This window comes from Poecilia reticulata, linkage group LG20, assembly GCF_000633615.1.
Source record: "Poecilia reticulata strain Guanapo linkage group LG20, Guppy_female_1.0+MT, whole genome shotgun sequence".
NCBI lineage: Eukaryota > Metazoa > Chordata > Actinopteri > Cyprinodontiformes > Poeciliidae > Poecilia > Poecilia reticulata.
Genome location: NC_024350.1, coordinates 12231487 through 12244001, shown reverse-complemented (window position 1 = coordinate 12244001; position 12515 = coordinate 12231487). Strand labels below are relative to the sequence as shown.

Genomic DNA, 12515 nt, shown 5'->3' with positions numbered 1-12515 from the left:
ACTGATTTGAGGCTTGCGCTTTTTGTTCCTCCTTTAAGGAGCGACTCTTGGCTCTGAAGAAGCAAGCAGAGCAGATAACCGAGCAGGCTCAGAGAGAAAAGGAGAGCTTCCTGAAGGAGAGGCGCAACCTTGAAGTGATGCTGCAAAGAGTATGACGATACCCATGTTTGGATCCCTTCTAAACGGGAGAAATTTAGTGCAAGGGCTAAGTTTCTTTCTCTTTCTCTCCCCCTCCTTCTCTCTCTGTTAGGAAAAGGAAAACCTTGCAACACTGGAAAGAAAATACGCTGACCTCACTGGTGGCCGGAGTTTCTCTCTAAGAGAGGTAGGTTTGACTGACAGCGAGCAGACTTGATGAGACTCCTTAACTCCCCCCTGATTTAGTCATTTGGATCTTCTTTTCTGCTTGTTAGGCTACAGCTTCTTTAGCCGATGTGTGTCAGTCCTTTCTGTCCAATGTATTTCTCAAGAAAGCTAAGGTACTCCTGTCTTGTTGGAGTCTGCCGTGTTTCCTTCCTTTTCCTTTTGACTTGGTCTCCAGTCTCCAACGATCTCTAACGATCTCGGCGAATAATAATCTCTTGTTTATTAATGCTGAAATGATATTGACTGTCTGTTCTGATATGTATGGTAACTACCAGGTGTGTAAGTAACTTTTTTGCTGCCAACATATTAACTACTAATTTCTATATTTGCATTGGTAATGTGACTCACCCACTTCTCGCTATGCCTCACCCGTTCTCTTTCCTCTATTTTTCCTCATAATACTCCCCAGGGCTATGTCACTGTCAGTGAAATCAATGAGCTTTACTCACAGCTTGGGCAGGACCCTAACCCTGCCTCTGCCCCTTCTCTGGTCAAAACGACCCCCGAGTCTGAGGTAAACCTTTCCCCCGAGGAAGACTCCACAAAGCCGTCGGAGGACGAGGTGTGTGGAGTCATGTGACGTTTGTTTGTTTTTGCGGTGTGTAGTTTGATAGGCCAGCAGATGATGAGAGTATACTCCCCTCTCCCCACATTTATTCTTCATTGTCTTTTTCTCCTGCTCAGTTTCTGTATCTTATAGTGTTTGTTTTTCTTTTTAAAGCTCTGTCACTCTTCTTTATCAGCCGACTGTCACTGCTCTTCCTCCTCCTCCTCCTCCTCCTCCTCCTCTTCTTCTTCTTCTTCTGCCCACGTAAATGCTCGTCCCCTCCCAAAAACTCCCTCTGTGCACTGGCCAGAGAACATGGTAACTTATCGAGACCCCTCCCCTCTTCCCGACTCTCCCCCACCTCCTCTTCCTGTCAAAAACCATCATCAGCGACACAGGCAGGTAACTTGTGTGTGGTTATGTGTGTATTGTTGCCTATAGTTGATATGTGGTTGTGACAAAAGATTTCGAGACTTAAAGAAGCTTTTATTTCTTATTCATAAACCCTAGTTTCACTGAAGTTCCATAATAATATATTTTAAGGGTTATAAAGAGAAAGACAGCAAATTAACACTAAGCACACATTTACAGTTTTGAGAACTGTGGCTGAGTCCCACACGTCAGTGATAAAAGGATGCTTCACTTTATGATACAGGACCGATGGTAGCCTTAGACTTTTCTTCTCAAGCTTTGTCAAACAGTCTGAAGGGATTTTTATTAGAGAAAATTATCCTACCCCTGTCCAGCTTTCAGAAATAGCCTCTTTTTTACCCGTCTTGACTGAGTCATACACAGAAAACTGCAAATTAGGTTTTTCTGATTAAAAATGAACTAATTGTCTTGACCTCACAAAATAACTGCATTTCATAATATGATCACATTTTCTTCAGTCCAAATTGACAACCTTAAAGTAAAGCAGGAATTATTTCTGTCAGTTTCAAAACTTTTGGCCACAGCTGTATTTAATGGCATATTATTATTAATCTTATTTTTATTTTTTTGTCTGTAATATTCTTGTTCTATGCGCAGTGTTTATGATACACACGTGAAACGACACAAAACTGTTGTATAATAAGTACTTTAATCTCTACCACCAGATGGCAGCAGAGTAAAATGTCTATGTCACATTATTGCAATGGGTAATTCTTCATGAGCTAAACAGTGACTTATCAGTTTTACTTCACTGTTTAAGTTAAATTCAACAATTGAATAGTGAATTATCGATATGCAATTCTTCCCTCTCTGTCTGTTTAATTAGCATTTCCGTTTGCTGGAAGAGAGAAAGCGCTCTGAGAGGGAAAGTGGTTCACATCTGAGTGATACTTTACCCAGGAAGAAGAACATTCCCACTCTGAATACCCAGTTCACAAGCTCGACACTTGGACGCAGCTATCAAACAAAGGTGCCCATGCGTAAACAATTCACACAAGCCTGCAGTAGCTATACAATACAGAATTTTAATAAATTGTGAAGGAAAAGTTTCTCATTCAGTCATATTGAGGTTTCTTACTGTTGGAAACTGTTTTTTTTTTTTGTTCCTCTAGTCCCATCAGCCTCTGGTGCAAAGCTCAAGTTGTGGCAGTATTCTTCCCAGAATACTCTCTCTGTCCAGCAAGGAGACTGAATCCCGTCGTCTACAGAAAGGTACAAACACATGAAGAGTGTAACTAGAAACAACAAGCGTTAATTAAGTAATTATATTCTGCTTCAGAGAAATTGAAGTTTGTACAAACAGTCCTGGCATTTTGCTGACTTACAGCTGGCAATCCTTAAGAAAATACAAAGAATAATTTCTCCAAGTTAGGAAATTATACATAGGGGTTTGTGTTGCATGGCGTTTTGGGAAATCTAATTTTGCTCACTTATTTATTTAGGATACTGTGTGCAGGAGAGCTGCTTCTTGATTCTTTAGTAATCGGATAAAAAGCTGAAAATCCCGTTTACAAGAAACTTCCAGTCACTATTTGATCTTTTCCAACACTGACATCCACAATAGTTTCTGTAAGCCATTAGACCTCGTTAGGAAAATATGTTCACTTCCCTTGGATTTAAATCACTCAAGTAAATACATCTAATGGGCTCTGCAAAAGTCAAAAGCAACAGGTAGGTTTTGTTAAAGGGATATACAATTTTATTTTATTTTTTTGTCTGTTTGCATTGTAACGCTGCCTGCCGTTCTGGAAAGTGGCACGTGTATCTGGTCCCTCAGTCCCTTTGGTCCCTTGATCTGGCTCATCTGATGGGTGGGTCTCCTGTGCGGCTCCGATGCTATCAGATTTTGTTTGTGTGTGCCTCTTCCTTCACCCAAAGACTGAGTTAGTCTCTCTTCAAAGTATCTGCAGAGCCATTCTGTCATCGGCCCTCTATCAGAACGCATCCTGTTTGTGTCTACATATTTGTAGAGGCTAGCCCTACTTTTTGTACTTGTTTATTACTATTTTAAGTGTGATTAGGTCTTCTTGTGAACGTGCCACCGTGGCAGGCCTTTGTGATCCAAATGTAAAGCCATCTGGCCAAACTGTCCCAGATGAAACACCCGAGACAGGTATGCCGTGTGCGCAAGAAGGAGAGTAAGTACAGGTAGCAGCAGCTAAGACTTTTGCTTTTCTCCATGTGTCTGTTTATCTGTGTTCAGGTCAGTCTGGCTCCCGAGCGGCTTCCCAGACTAATGTCTACCTCGATGCCTTCGGGTACCGTGAAAACCAGCCCTTTGACACATTGAGTGTGGACAGCAGTGACTCCATCGAAACCAGCATCTCGGCTTGTTCGCCTGACAATGTCTCCAGGTAAGTTCATGCTTGTGTTATTGTTGTATTTACAGATGCATTACAGTGGATAGTGAGATAAAACAACACAGAGTTTTGTAAATCTCTCACCTGCCAATACAAATTTCACAGCACAGTTACGGCACAAAAAGCAGCTAGAATAGCTAAGTGTCTCTTCTCTGCAGAATTTCCAACTACTTACATAACTTGCTTGCAGCTCATCCCATGGAAGATAGAATCAGTCACAATCAAAAGGATAGAATGAAGCAACTTTGCTGAAATATATTAGCCTTCCTATTATCTGGCGCCATCTAATCCACTTTTAAAACCATCAGTAGCATATTTTAAAATTTTAAGCACCTCCTTGTTACTAAAAATGAATTCTTCCCTTGATTAAAATGTCCACACCAAAGAGCTTTGTGATCATCTGAACCTGATCATCCTGATCATAGTGCAGGATCCAACTAATTGCTCTTTAAAAAAAAAAAAAAAAAAAAAAAAAAAAAAGCATAAAACAATAGTTTTTGTTGTTAGGTGTAGCTATTATTAAAGGAAATACATTTCTAATTTGACATTTAAACATTTAAAACTGTTAATAGCAGGGGGAACCGTGTTTGTAAAATTAACATCTGAATTTGGTGATTGGTGAGAGGCGTCAACCAAGAAAGACGAGAAAATTGTGTTAATGTAAAAAGCATGTGGGGAGGTTTTCCCGCCTTTCATGTTCTCCCCCTCAGAGAGTGGGATTCTTGCACTGTGTGTGTTGAGGGCTACTCTTGATTAGTAGTCTAGGCATCATGTTACGGAAAACGGAAAACATGAAGTTCTGTGAGTGTCTGCATGTGTGTCGTAGCAGTCAGCCCCCTCAGGTTGAAACGAGCTGAACAAAACGAATGGGGGTGGCGGCGGATTTTGGGCTTGAGCCCCCCCATCTGGACTGAAACCATGTGTGCTTGCTCTCTCTCTTGCTCTGATTTACAACACTTGCATCCGTCCCTTTTTTTTTTTTTGCCCGTGTCTTGTTTCTCTGACTTCTGCAGTTGTGTTTCAGCAGATTTGAAGCCATTTAGCAGAATGTCTTTCAGTTGGATTTAGCTTGATTTCTGTCGGATTGCGATCTACCTGCTCAGAGTGGACTGGACCTGTTTAAATTGAACCGTGAGGAACGCTGTGGAATATGAACCTGTCTTGGACGAAACGCTTACTGTGGGACTTGAGAAATTGGTTTTTGTCTTCTTGTTTTTGATTCTAAATTGAACATGGTGACTATGAGTACATTTCCCTCTCATCGATTAAGGTAGGATTTTTGTTGAGACAGGGCTGACTACAACAAAACTGAAATGCTAAGAAAAACTTCCTGAAGTTATTAACGCCATATAGAATCAGTATTTTCCACAAAAAAACATGCAATAGCTTGAAAAGCTACTGCTACTTTAAGAAATACAGACTTTCTTATATTTAACTTTAGTAATGAGTTAATTTTTATTAGCTACAGGAAACCTTTTTGTATCAAAAATTTCTGTACCAGCATATAATTTGGGCAGATTTGACTTCAAACTGGAAATTGAATGATCTATTTTGAAAAAAAAAAAAAAGTTGAAACTGAGCGGGAAACAGGATTGCATGCTTTTATTTTTTTCTACGATCTTCCTTCCCTCCCACTCAGTTTTCTTTTGTCATTTCTGTTGCTACTTTTCTCCCCCACATCTCCCTGGTTTGTGTATACCGAAGTCTAATGCGGACCATGCCTCTCAACTATGTTATGACATCATCACACATCAACACGGAGTATCCATTTCCCTCTGGCTCTGCATAAAAGGAAACTGTAAATGTGCATGCAAGTTCATTACATATGTATTAGGGCCATAAATCAATCTACACCGTTTTATTGAGAGGGATCACCTCAGCTTTGGGAGGTCAAAAGTAAGTTTTTGTTAGGGTTAAGGATTTTTCGAGTTGGGATTAGCATAAGCTCCAGAAAATCAATGGAATTTACCTAATAAGGGATGGAAAGAGCGTCCATGCCTTTGCTTGGCAGAAGAACAAATGGGCAAACATAACATGAATCAGCGCAATTGAAAAAAACAACAATGGGCTTAAAGTCACAAAACCACATGCATTTAAATACCTACTGAAATGCCTTTGATGTCTGTCAAGAATGCCTGTCATGTGCGGACCATCTGCAGACTAAGAGACTGAGGATAAACTATGCCTTGTGTTCTGTCAGAGATAGAGAGAGAGAAAGCTGGAACTGTCCTAAATTTCCTTAGCATCCTGTTTTCTCTACCAGTGGCCCTGTAACATGAATAGACACAACATAAACAAGGAATCAGAATTATTCTCCAGAGAGTGCAGCTTTTGGGTTAGAAGACTAAATACAATTCTTTTCGAAATTCAACACCGTTGAGCCTCGAGTCTTTATTATTAGAAATATTAACTGATCCTTGTGTACTAATACCTGTTTGGTTTTCATTTAAACCAAGATATGTTGTTAGTTTCACTTTGTTTCTGATGTGCGACTCATTTGTCTATGGGTTGCAGCGCCAGTACTTCAAACATGGCCCGGCTAGAGGAGATGGAGCGCCTGCTGAGGGAGGCACAGGCCGAAAAGAACCGCCTCTTGGAACACAAGGTAAGACACGCCATACAAAAATGTCCACTTATTTTCACTCCTGTTAATGCTTTAAACTCAGCAATACACTTGCTCATTCATAGTTAGAAATATTTTACTTAGATTTATTATATTGAGGTTTATCCATACCTATATGTCCTTTTTTTGTTATGGTCCCTAAGGAACGAGAAATGGAGATGCGCAAGCAGGCCTTGGAAGAGGAGAGGAGGAGGAGAGAGGACCTGGAAAAAAGACTGCAGGAGGAGACGAGCAGACGTCAGAAACTCATCGATCGTGAAGTGAAGATGAGAGAGAAACAAAGGGCACAGGTGAAGAAGAAAGGAATACATTTAATCCTAAATCCTCTGGTCTTCCATCAAACAAATAAAATACATAAATAAATAAAATAGTTCTCTGCACATGTAGCTGTTTCTTATTTTGTATGTAAAGCCTATTAGCATCGGCCAGGCATGGAAGCTGCAAAAAAAAAACAACTGGTTAACTCTGAAATGGATTGCCATATGCTGAACAGACATTTTTATAATTTTTCACTCTGTATATGTTTGACAAACAGCTAATTGTATTTTAAATAATTTCAATCTTGTCTGGAATAGGTCAGCATAGGTTTGGTTGGCCTAAGTATTTCATTGTTTGAGAGAAGAATAAAGGTTGCCCAGAGTCTTTAAAACACTAAAAAAAGTTCTTTACTCAAGTGTCAAATGGTAGCTTTCTCTTATTTACTCAAGTATTGTTACTCCTTTTCTGTTTGAATGCATGTAATCCAAAGATTAGCTATCAACTTGTAGAAATCGTGCTCACACAACACTATCTATCTATGCTAATAGTTTGTAACTGGAACACATTTAATGTAGATTTTTCATCATTCCTAGATCTGAGCTCTGACTTCCCAGGCTCCGTCGTTCCCCAAGAATTCATTTAATACCGTGTTTCCCTGATAGTAAGACACCCCCAATTGTAAGACGTATCGGGGGTTTCAGTGGGGTCGGCTAATATAAGCCGTACCCCGAAAGTAAGACGTACCCCGAAAGTAATGAAAGTAAGACATACGTCTTACTTTCGGGGAAACACGGGGTATTGCCACCTCCCTCTCATCTACCTGCGCGCCGCCTCCTGCCCACGTCCGCACTGTCCCCCTCTCCATACGTCACCGTGCTGTCCCCTGCACTTCCTTTTATAAAACTGTTTTGTGGTGAATACAATACTGTTCAGGTTGTTAATAAATGTTAATTTTATGGTTAAAACAAAAAATTCGACAATTTTTTTCCAATATAAGACATACCCCGAAAGTAAGACATAGTGGGGCTTTTGGGGATAAAAAGAAAGTAAGACACTTACTTTTGGGGAAACACGGTAGCTCCATTCAAAGAGTGGGTGCACTGTGGAACAAATCCCACTCTTTTGATTTGTGGAACAAATCAAAAGCATTTTAACCACGCAAACCAGCAATGGAGAACTTCCCAAATGATTATGCTGTTTTGATTTACATTTTAACCAACAGACAGGCATTGTAGACGGACACAAAGCTTCTTTTTTAGCCATAAAGACTGTTCCAATAGTCTGGAATTTCTACGGCTCCACCAGTTTCTCCTTCTACACTTTAATGTTTGGCCACAAATGAAATACATTTGTGCAACTATTGTGAATTATATCATCCCTTCAAGCAGTTCATTCCCTTACCGAGCTGTCCTCTCCTCCCTCTCCAGTCCCGCCCGCTGACTCGCTACCTGCCAGTGAGGAAGGACGACTTTGACCTGCGGGCTCACATTGAGTCAGCGGGTCACAACACAGACACCTGCTTCCACTTATCCATCTCGGAAAAGACCTGCCGAGGCTACCTGATCAAGATGGGAGGCAAGATCAAAACATGGAAGAAACGCTGGTTCGTCTTTGACCGCAATCGTCGCACTTTGTCCTACTACGCAGGTAGCTACAGGAAACACGCTTCTGCAAATGTATTTATGGTACTTTAAAGCTGCAATGATTAAAAGTAATAACCAAAAGATGGTGGATGTCTTAAACCAAAGAAGTTATGCAGAGGTTTTCTCGACTCAATTTACGTTTTGGCAATGTTTCTGCAATTTCTCATCTACAGACAAACATGAGGCTAAGCTGAAAGGTGTGATTTACTTCCAAGCTATTGAAGAAGTGTATTATGACCATTTGAAAAGTGCGCACAAGGTATGTGGTCACATTCATGTCTATCTATCGAACATAGCCTTGGCTTTTGACTAATTGATCTAACTAATCGTCATTCCCGAGCTTTCCTTTATTTTATTTCTTTATTCTTTTTTTGAACCATTTTTCCTCATTTTAAACCATTTTCTTTCAGAGCCCGAACCCCTCCCTCACCTTCAGCGTTAAGACTCATGACAGGGTGTACTACATGGTGGCGCCCTCTCCCGAGGCCATGAGGATCTGGATGGATGTGATTGTCACCGGGGCAGAAGGATACACACAGTTCATGGTGTAGTGGCAGGCAGGGTCCTCCTGACCGTCAATGGGAATGTCTTGGGGTTTTTGCCATTTGTGTGACCGACAGAGCATCATAAAATGCTCTTCATTCTGGCAGCTTAATTAAAAAAAAAAAATTGTATGCCCACTTATATGTAGTGGGTCTGTGTTTCTCGTCATCACTTCTGCCTGAGATATATGAATACAACATTAGAGACAGACGTTACCTGAGCAGGATCTTATAAATATTATTAACTTTTATTGTGGACCACTCATGTTGATCTGTGGACACATACAGGCTTATAATTGCTAAAATTTTATGCAAGCTATACTTCATTTAAAAAGAAAAATACACAAGTCATTCTGAAAGGTACTGTGATGCACCGCTCTTTAAAGTGAATTTCAGCTCACCTCTTAAGCAGGCCCAAATATTACGTGTCTACAGAAAACGTTCTCCACCAAGGCCTACAGAGGAGAGCACAATATTTTCTAAAAAGAATAATAATAATAAATGTATAATCCATCAAAAAGACTGAACCCTAATTCCAGTTGGAGTTGTATTTTACATCCTTCCTATCAAAACGTCCATCATTGATGAGCTTCATTTTCTGTTGCTCACTCAAGACTTCAAAAGTGTTTTTCAAAAATAATTTTGAAAACAAAATGCAAGAAACACTAGTAAAGAACTGCCTTTTTAACTTGTTTTATTGCTATGGCATTCTCAGGTCTGAACTGTGCAGTGCCCATGTCTACATATGATTATGAGTGCAACATAAACATTAGGTAGATAGGTTTCTGTTTTGGGTTGCACAGTATTAATGAAGGGCTCCCAATGTAGCTCCAAAGGTGCTATTGCTGTGTCGTATTCCTTGGAACATCTTCATATATTACAAAACAACAACAAAAAAACTTAGCATTCACCCAAACAAAGCTAATTTCTTTGTTTTTTTTGTTGGGTGATTGTTATTATTGTCCTTGGCTTCACAAGAGGATCGTCATAGATCACCAAGTTTTATTTGTTAAATAAAACTTGGTGATATGAGTCACGAAGTCACAAAACATCATTATATTTGTACATTTTTGCTGGAAAGCTTTAGTTAATTTTAAAGATAATTGACAAGTGACCCTAATTTTCAACGCATGACATTTAGTTTTTGTGTATGTTACGCGGCAGTATCTTTACATGTATACACGTTCTGGATTTGTATTTATGAAGTAATCTTTCAAATCCGTGCCATGGATTGAGTGTTTACTAAGATGTGAAGCAGAGAAATCTATGGTACATTGTGCTACTTATAAAATCCGGCTCATTATTGTGCTGCTTTCATCCACTAGCTTTCATTGCATGGCATTTATTACCAATAATAAAATGTTCTGTTTTAAATGATCATGGTGATTATTAAAGCCAGTTTATAACATATATCTATGTTACGTAGCTTCCTACAGGTCACCTAGCTTTGCTTTTTCTCGATATTTTGTTGACCAAAGTTTATATCCAAGCTATATAATGTATATGTGGTTTCTTTGCTGCTTTTAAAGTAGAAAAGTATCAGAAGAATAAAAATTCAGTTTTAACATGATGAGACATGGTCATTTGTACTGTCTAATTGAACTATTTCAGCAAAAGATTTCCAGAGCCTGATTTACGCTATTAGTATACATTTTATTAAATAAATATATACATGTTTGTATGTTGATTCCACCATATTTATCAAAGTATGTACATTAATTTTTGTATTTTCATATGAATAATAAATGGTATATCTATATCATTTATGTTGTTTCTTTTTGAAGAAATCATGTACTGCTGCCTTTCAAAATAGCCACCGTTACTCTATCGTGAGAATGAAGTATAATGTTTGAAATACCCAATTATTAAACAACATCAAATGTGGAATCGTATGCAATGAGAAATGCACAAAACACGAGCTTTAAATATACATAAACGCTTCACTTTTATTTGCAGTCATCTTTTTAGGTCTTCACTGCTAGATAGTTTTTGCCGTTTGGTCACAGTTTGGTTTTAAATTCCAACAAAAGGAATAGTTGCTGAACTAAAAGACCTGGGCTGGTGAACTAACGGGTTGCAGGTGTGGGGAGAGAGCAGAAGGCAGGCTGAGGAGAGAGAAAGAAACAGGAAGTGACACAGAGGGCGAGGGAATTAATCCAACAAAATAACTAGACATAAGAAACATAAAAACAACTAGAGAAAACAAGAAAAGGACTAGACACAAGAAATAAACATAGGTAAAATCACTAAGAAGGAACTGAAGTAAAAATGGAAACGATGCATATCTCATAGGAAGAACTGAGAAACACAAATAATAATAAAACCCTAAATAAACTCAAACGACCTAAGATCCTATCAGCTAACTTTCTAGAATTTTATGCAACAGCTAAGCATACTGAAGAACAACACACAACGTTATTTTGAGATGAGATCTGTTCATTGGGGTCCATCCAAGTCCAGTGGCACGGACTTCGAGCACCTCCGTGTGCCATTAACCAGTACTGCATTACTGACTGCTTGAAATAAGGTTTTTGATTAAGTTTGATTCAAATGTAGTATTTTTTGGTGTGGGCGGGATGCTATACACTTCCACTCAGGCAGTGAACAGACTGAATGATTTCTGATTTTCAGTAATAAAGCCACCATATAAGAAGAAAAGATGGTCCCCCCAACACACACACACACACACAAACAAGCAGTCATGCAAGCAAATAAAATAAGATGATTCATTTACAAGAGCAAACAGACGTCTCAGTTTGCATGAAATTACAAAACTATTTATGTAGAAAAAAATTAATAAAGTTAGCGTCACTGCCTACGTGATGCATCGCATATTTGTTGGTTAGCTAGTTTACCCATGATTCCTTGCGCGAATAAAATGAGACATAATGAACGCTATTTTTGCAGGTGTGTCGCACGTACTATCTTTACAGCATAATGATCTTAAAGACTGGACTTCAACAGAGAAAACGTCACAAAAACAGCAAAAATTAAAACAAAACCGCCAGAAAGAATTAGTGAGATAAGTCTCTTATAAATACTGTATGTTGGGTGGACGAAGGCTGGTTGGTCCGATGGTAGTGGAGTTTCAAACGATTGTTTCAGTCAGTAACAGTTTCTCCTCTCCCTCTCACTGCCGATCTTGACTAGCCTTTTGTTTTTTTTTTGTTTTTTTGTGGTTTCAATCTCCCCCAACATTTAAAGCTTACATCAGTACTGTCAAACGTCCAACACCGCAGGCAATGTAAGCAAAATGTTTTGCTGATAACGATCTATGGGACCTGGCAAAATAGAAACATTTAAAATTATAGTACACTTTTGCAGTATCTAATGCAAATAAAGTAATTAGAGTTTCAAAAGCATCTTCAACAATAAACATCACAAACAAACTAGGACATCAAGTGTCATGTCCACATTGATGATAACCAGTGATGGATTCTGATTTGGGGGACCTGGGCAACCGCCCTGGGCGGCATCTCGTGGGGAACCGATTGATCATATCCACTTAAACTTTAAACTGTTCTGAAAGCTGTGTTGCTTGGATCTGTTACATGCAATTTGCATTTGCTTCTGTTATTCATTTACATGATATAGTTCTTCAATTACAATTCGAACAAAAAACCTAAAATATTGTATTTGAGCCTCAAAGTTACCAGCGAAACCAGAACAAATTGTACCTCAACATTTTACCACTCTTTTTGTGTGTGTTTTGTTGTAAAACGGAATATGCTTTTGTTGTAACAA

At 39.0% G+C, this 12515-nt stretch overlaps 1 protein-coding gene across 6 annotated transcripts in view; it reads left to right on the top strand.

Moving 5' to 3' along the window:
- The window catches only part of phldb2b (pleckstrin homology-like domain, family B, member 2b), a 38518-nt gene extending 27985 nt beyond the window's left edge, over positions 1–10533 (top strand). For 2 of the 6 annotated variants that reach the window (XM_008438724.2, XM_008438722.2), the window contains 13 exons: positions 39–149; positions 251–325; positions 414–479; positions 776–928; positions 1088–1315; positions 2172–2315; positions 2458–2557; positions 3549–3699; positions 6220–6310; positions 6472–6618; positions 8014–8233; positions 8403–8488; positions 8640–10533. In XM_008438724.2, the coding sequence (XP_008436946.1) occupies positions 39–149; positions 251–325; positions 414–479; positions 776–928; positions 1088–1315; positions 2172–2315; positions 2458–2557; positions 3549–3699; positions 6220–6310; positions 6472–6618; positions 8014–8233; positions 8403–8488; positions 8640–8780 (1713 nt within the window). In that variant the 3' untranslated portion in view covers positions 8781–10533. The remainder of the gene's footprint in view (positions 1–38; positions 150–250; positions 326–413; positions 480–775; positions 929–1087; positions 1316–2171; positions 2316–2457; positions 2558–3548; positions 3700–6219; positions 6311–6471; positions 6619–8013; positions 8234–8402; positions 8489–8639) is intronic. The other 4 variants (XM_008438728.2, XM_008438723.2, XM_008438725.2 and 1 more) reach the window with 4 other exon arrangements.
- The last annotated feature ends 1982 nt before the right edge of the window (positions 10534–12515 follow it).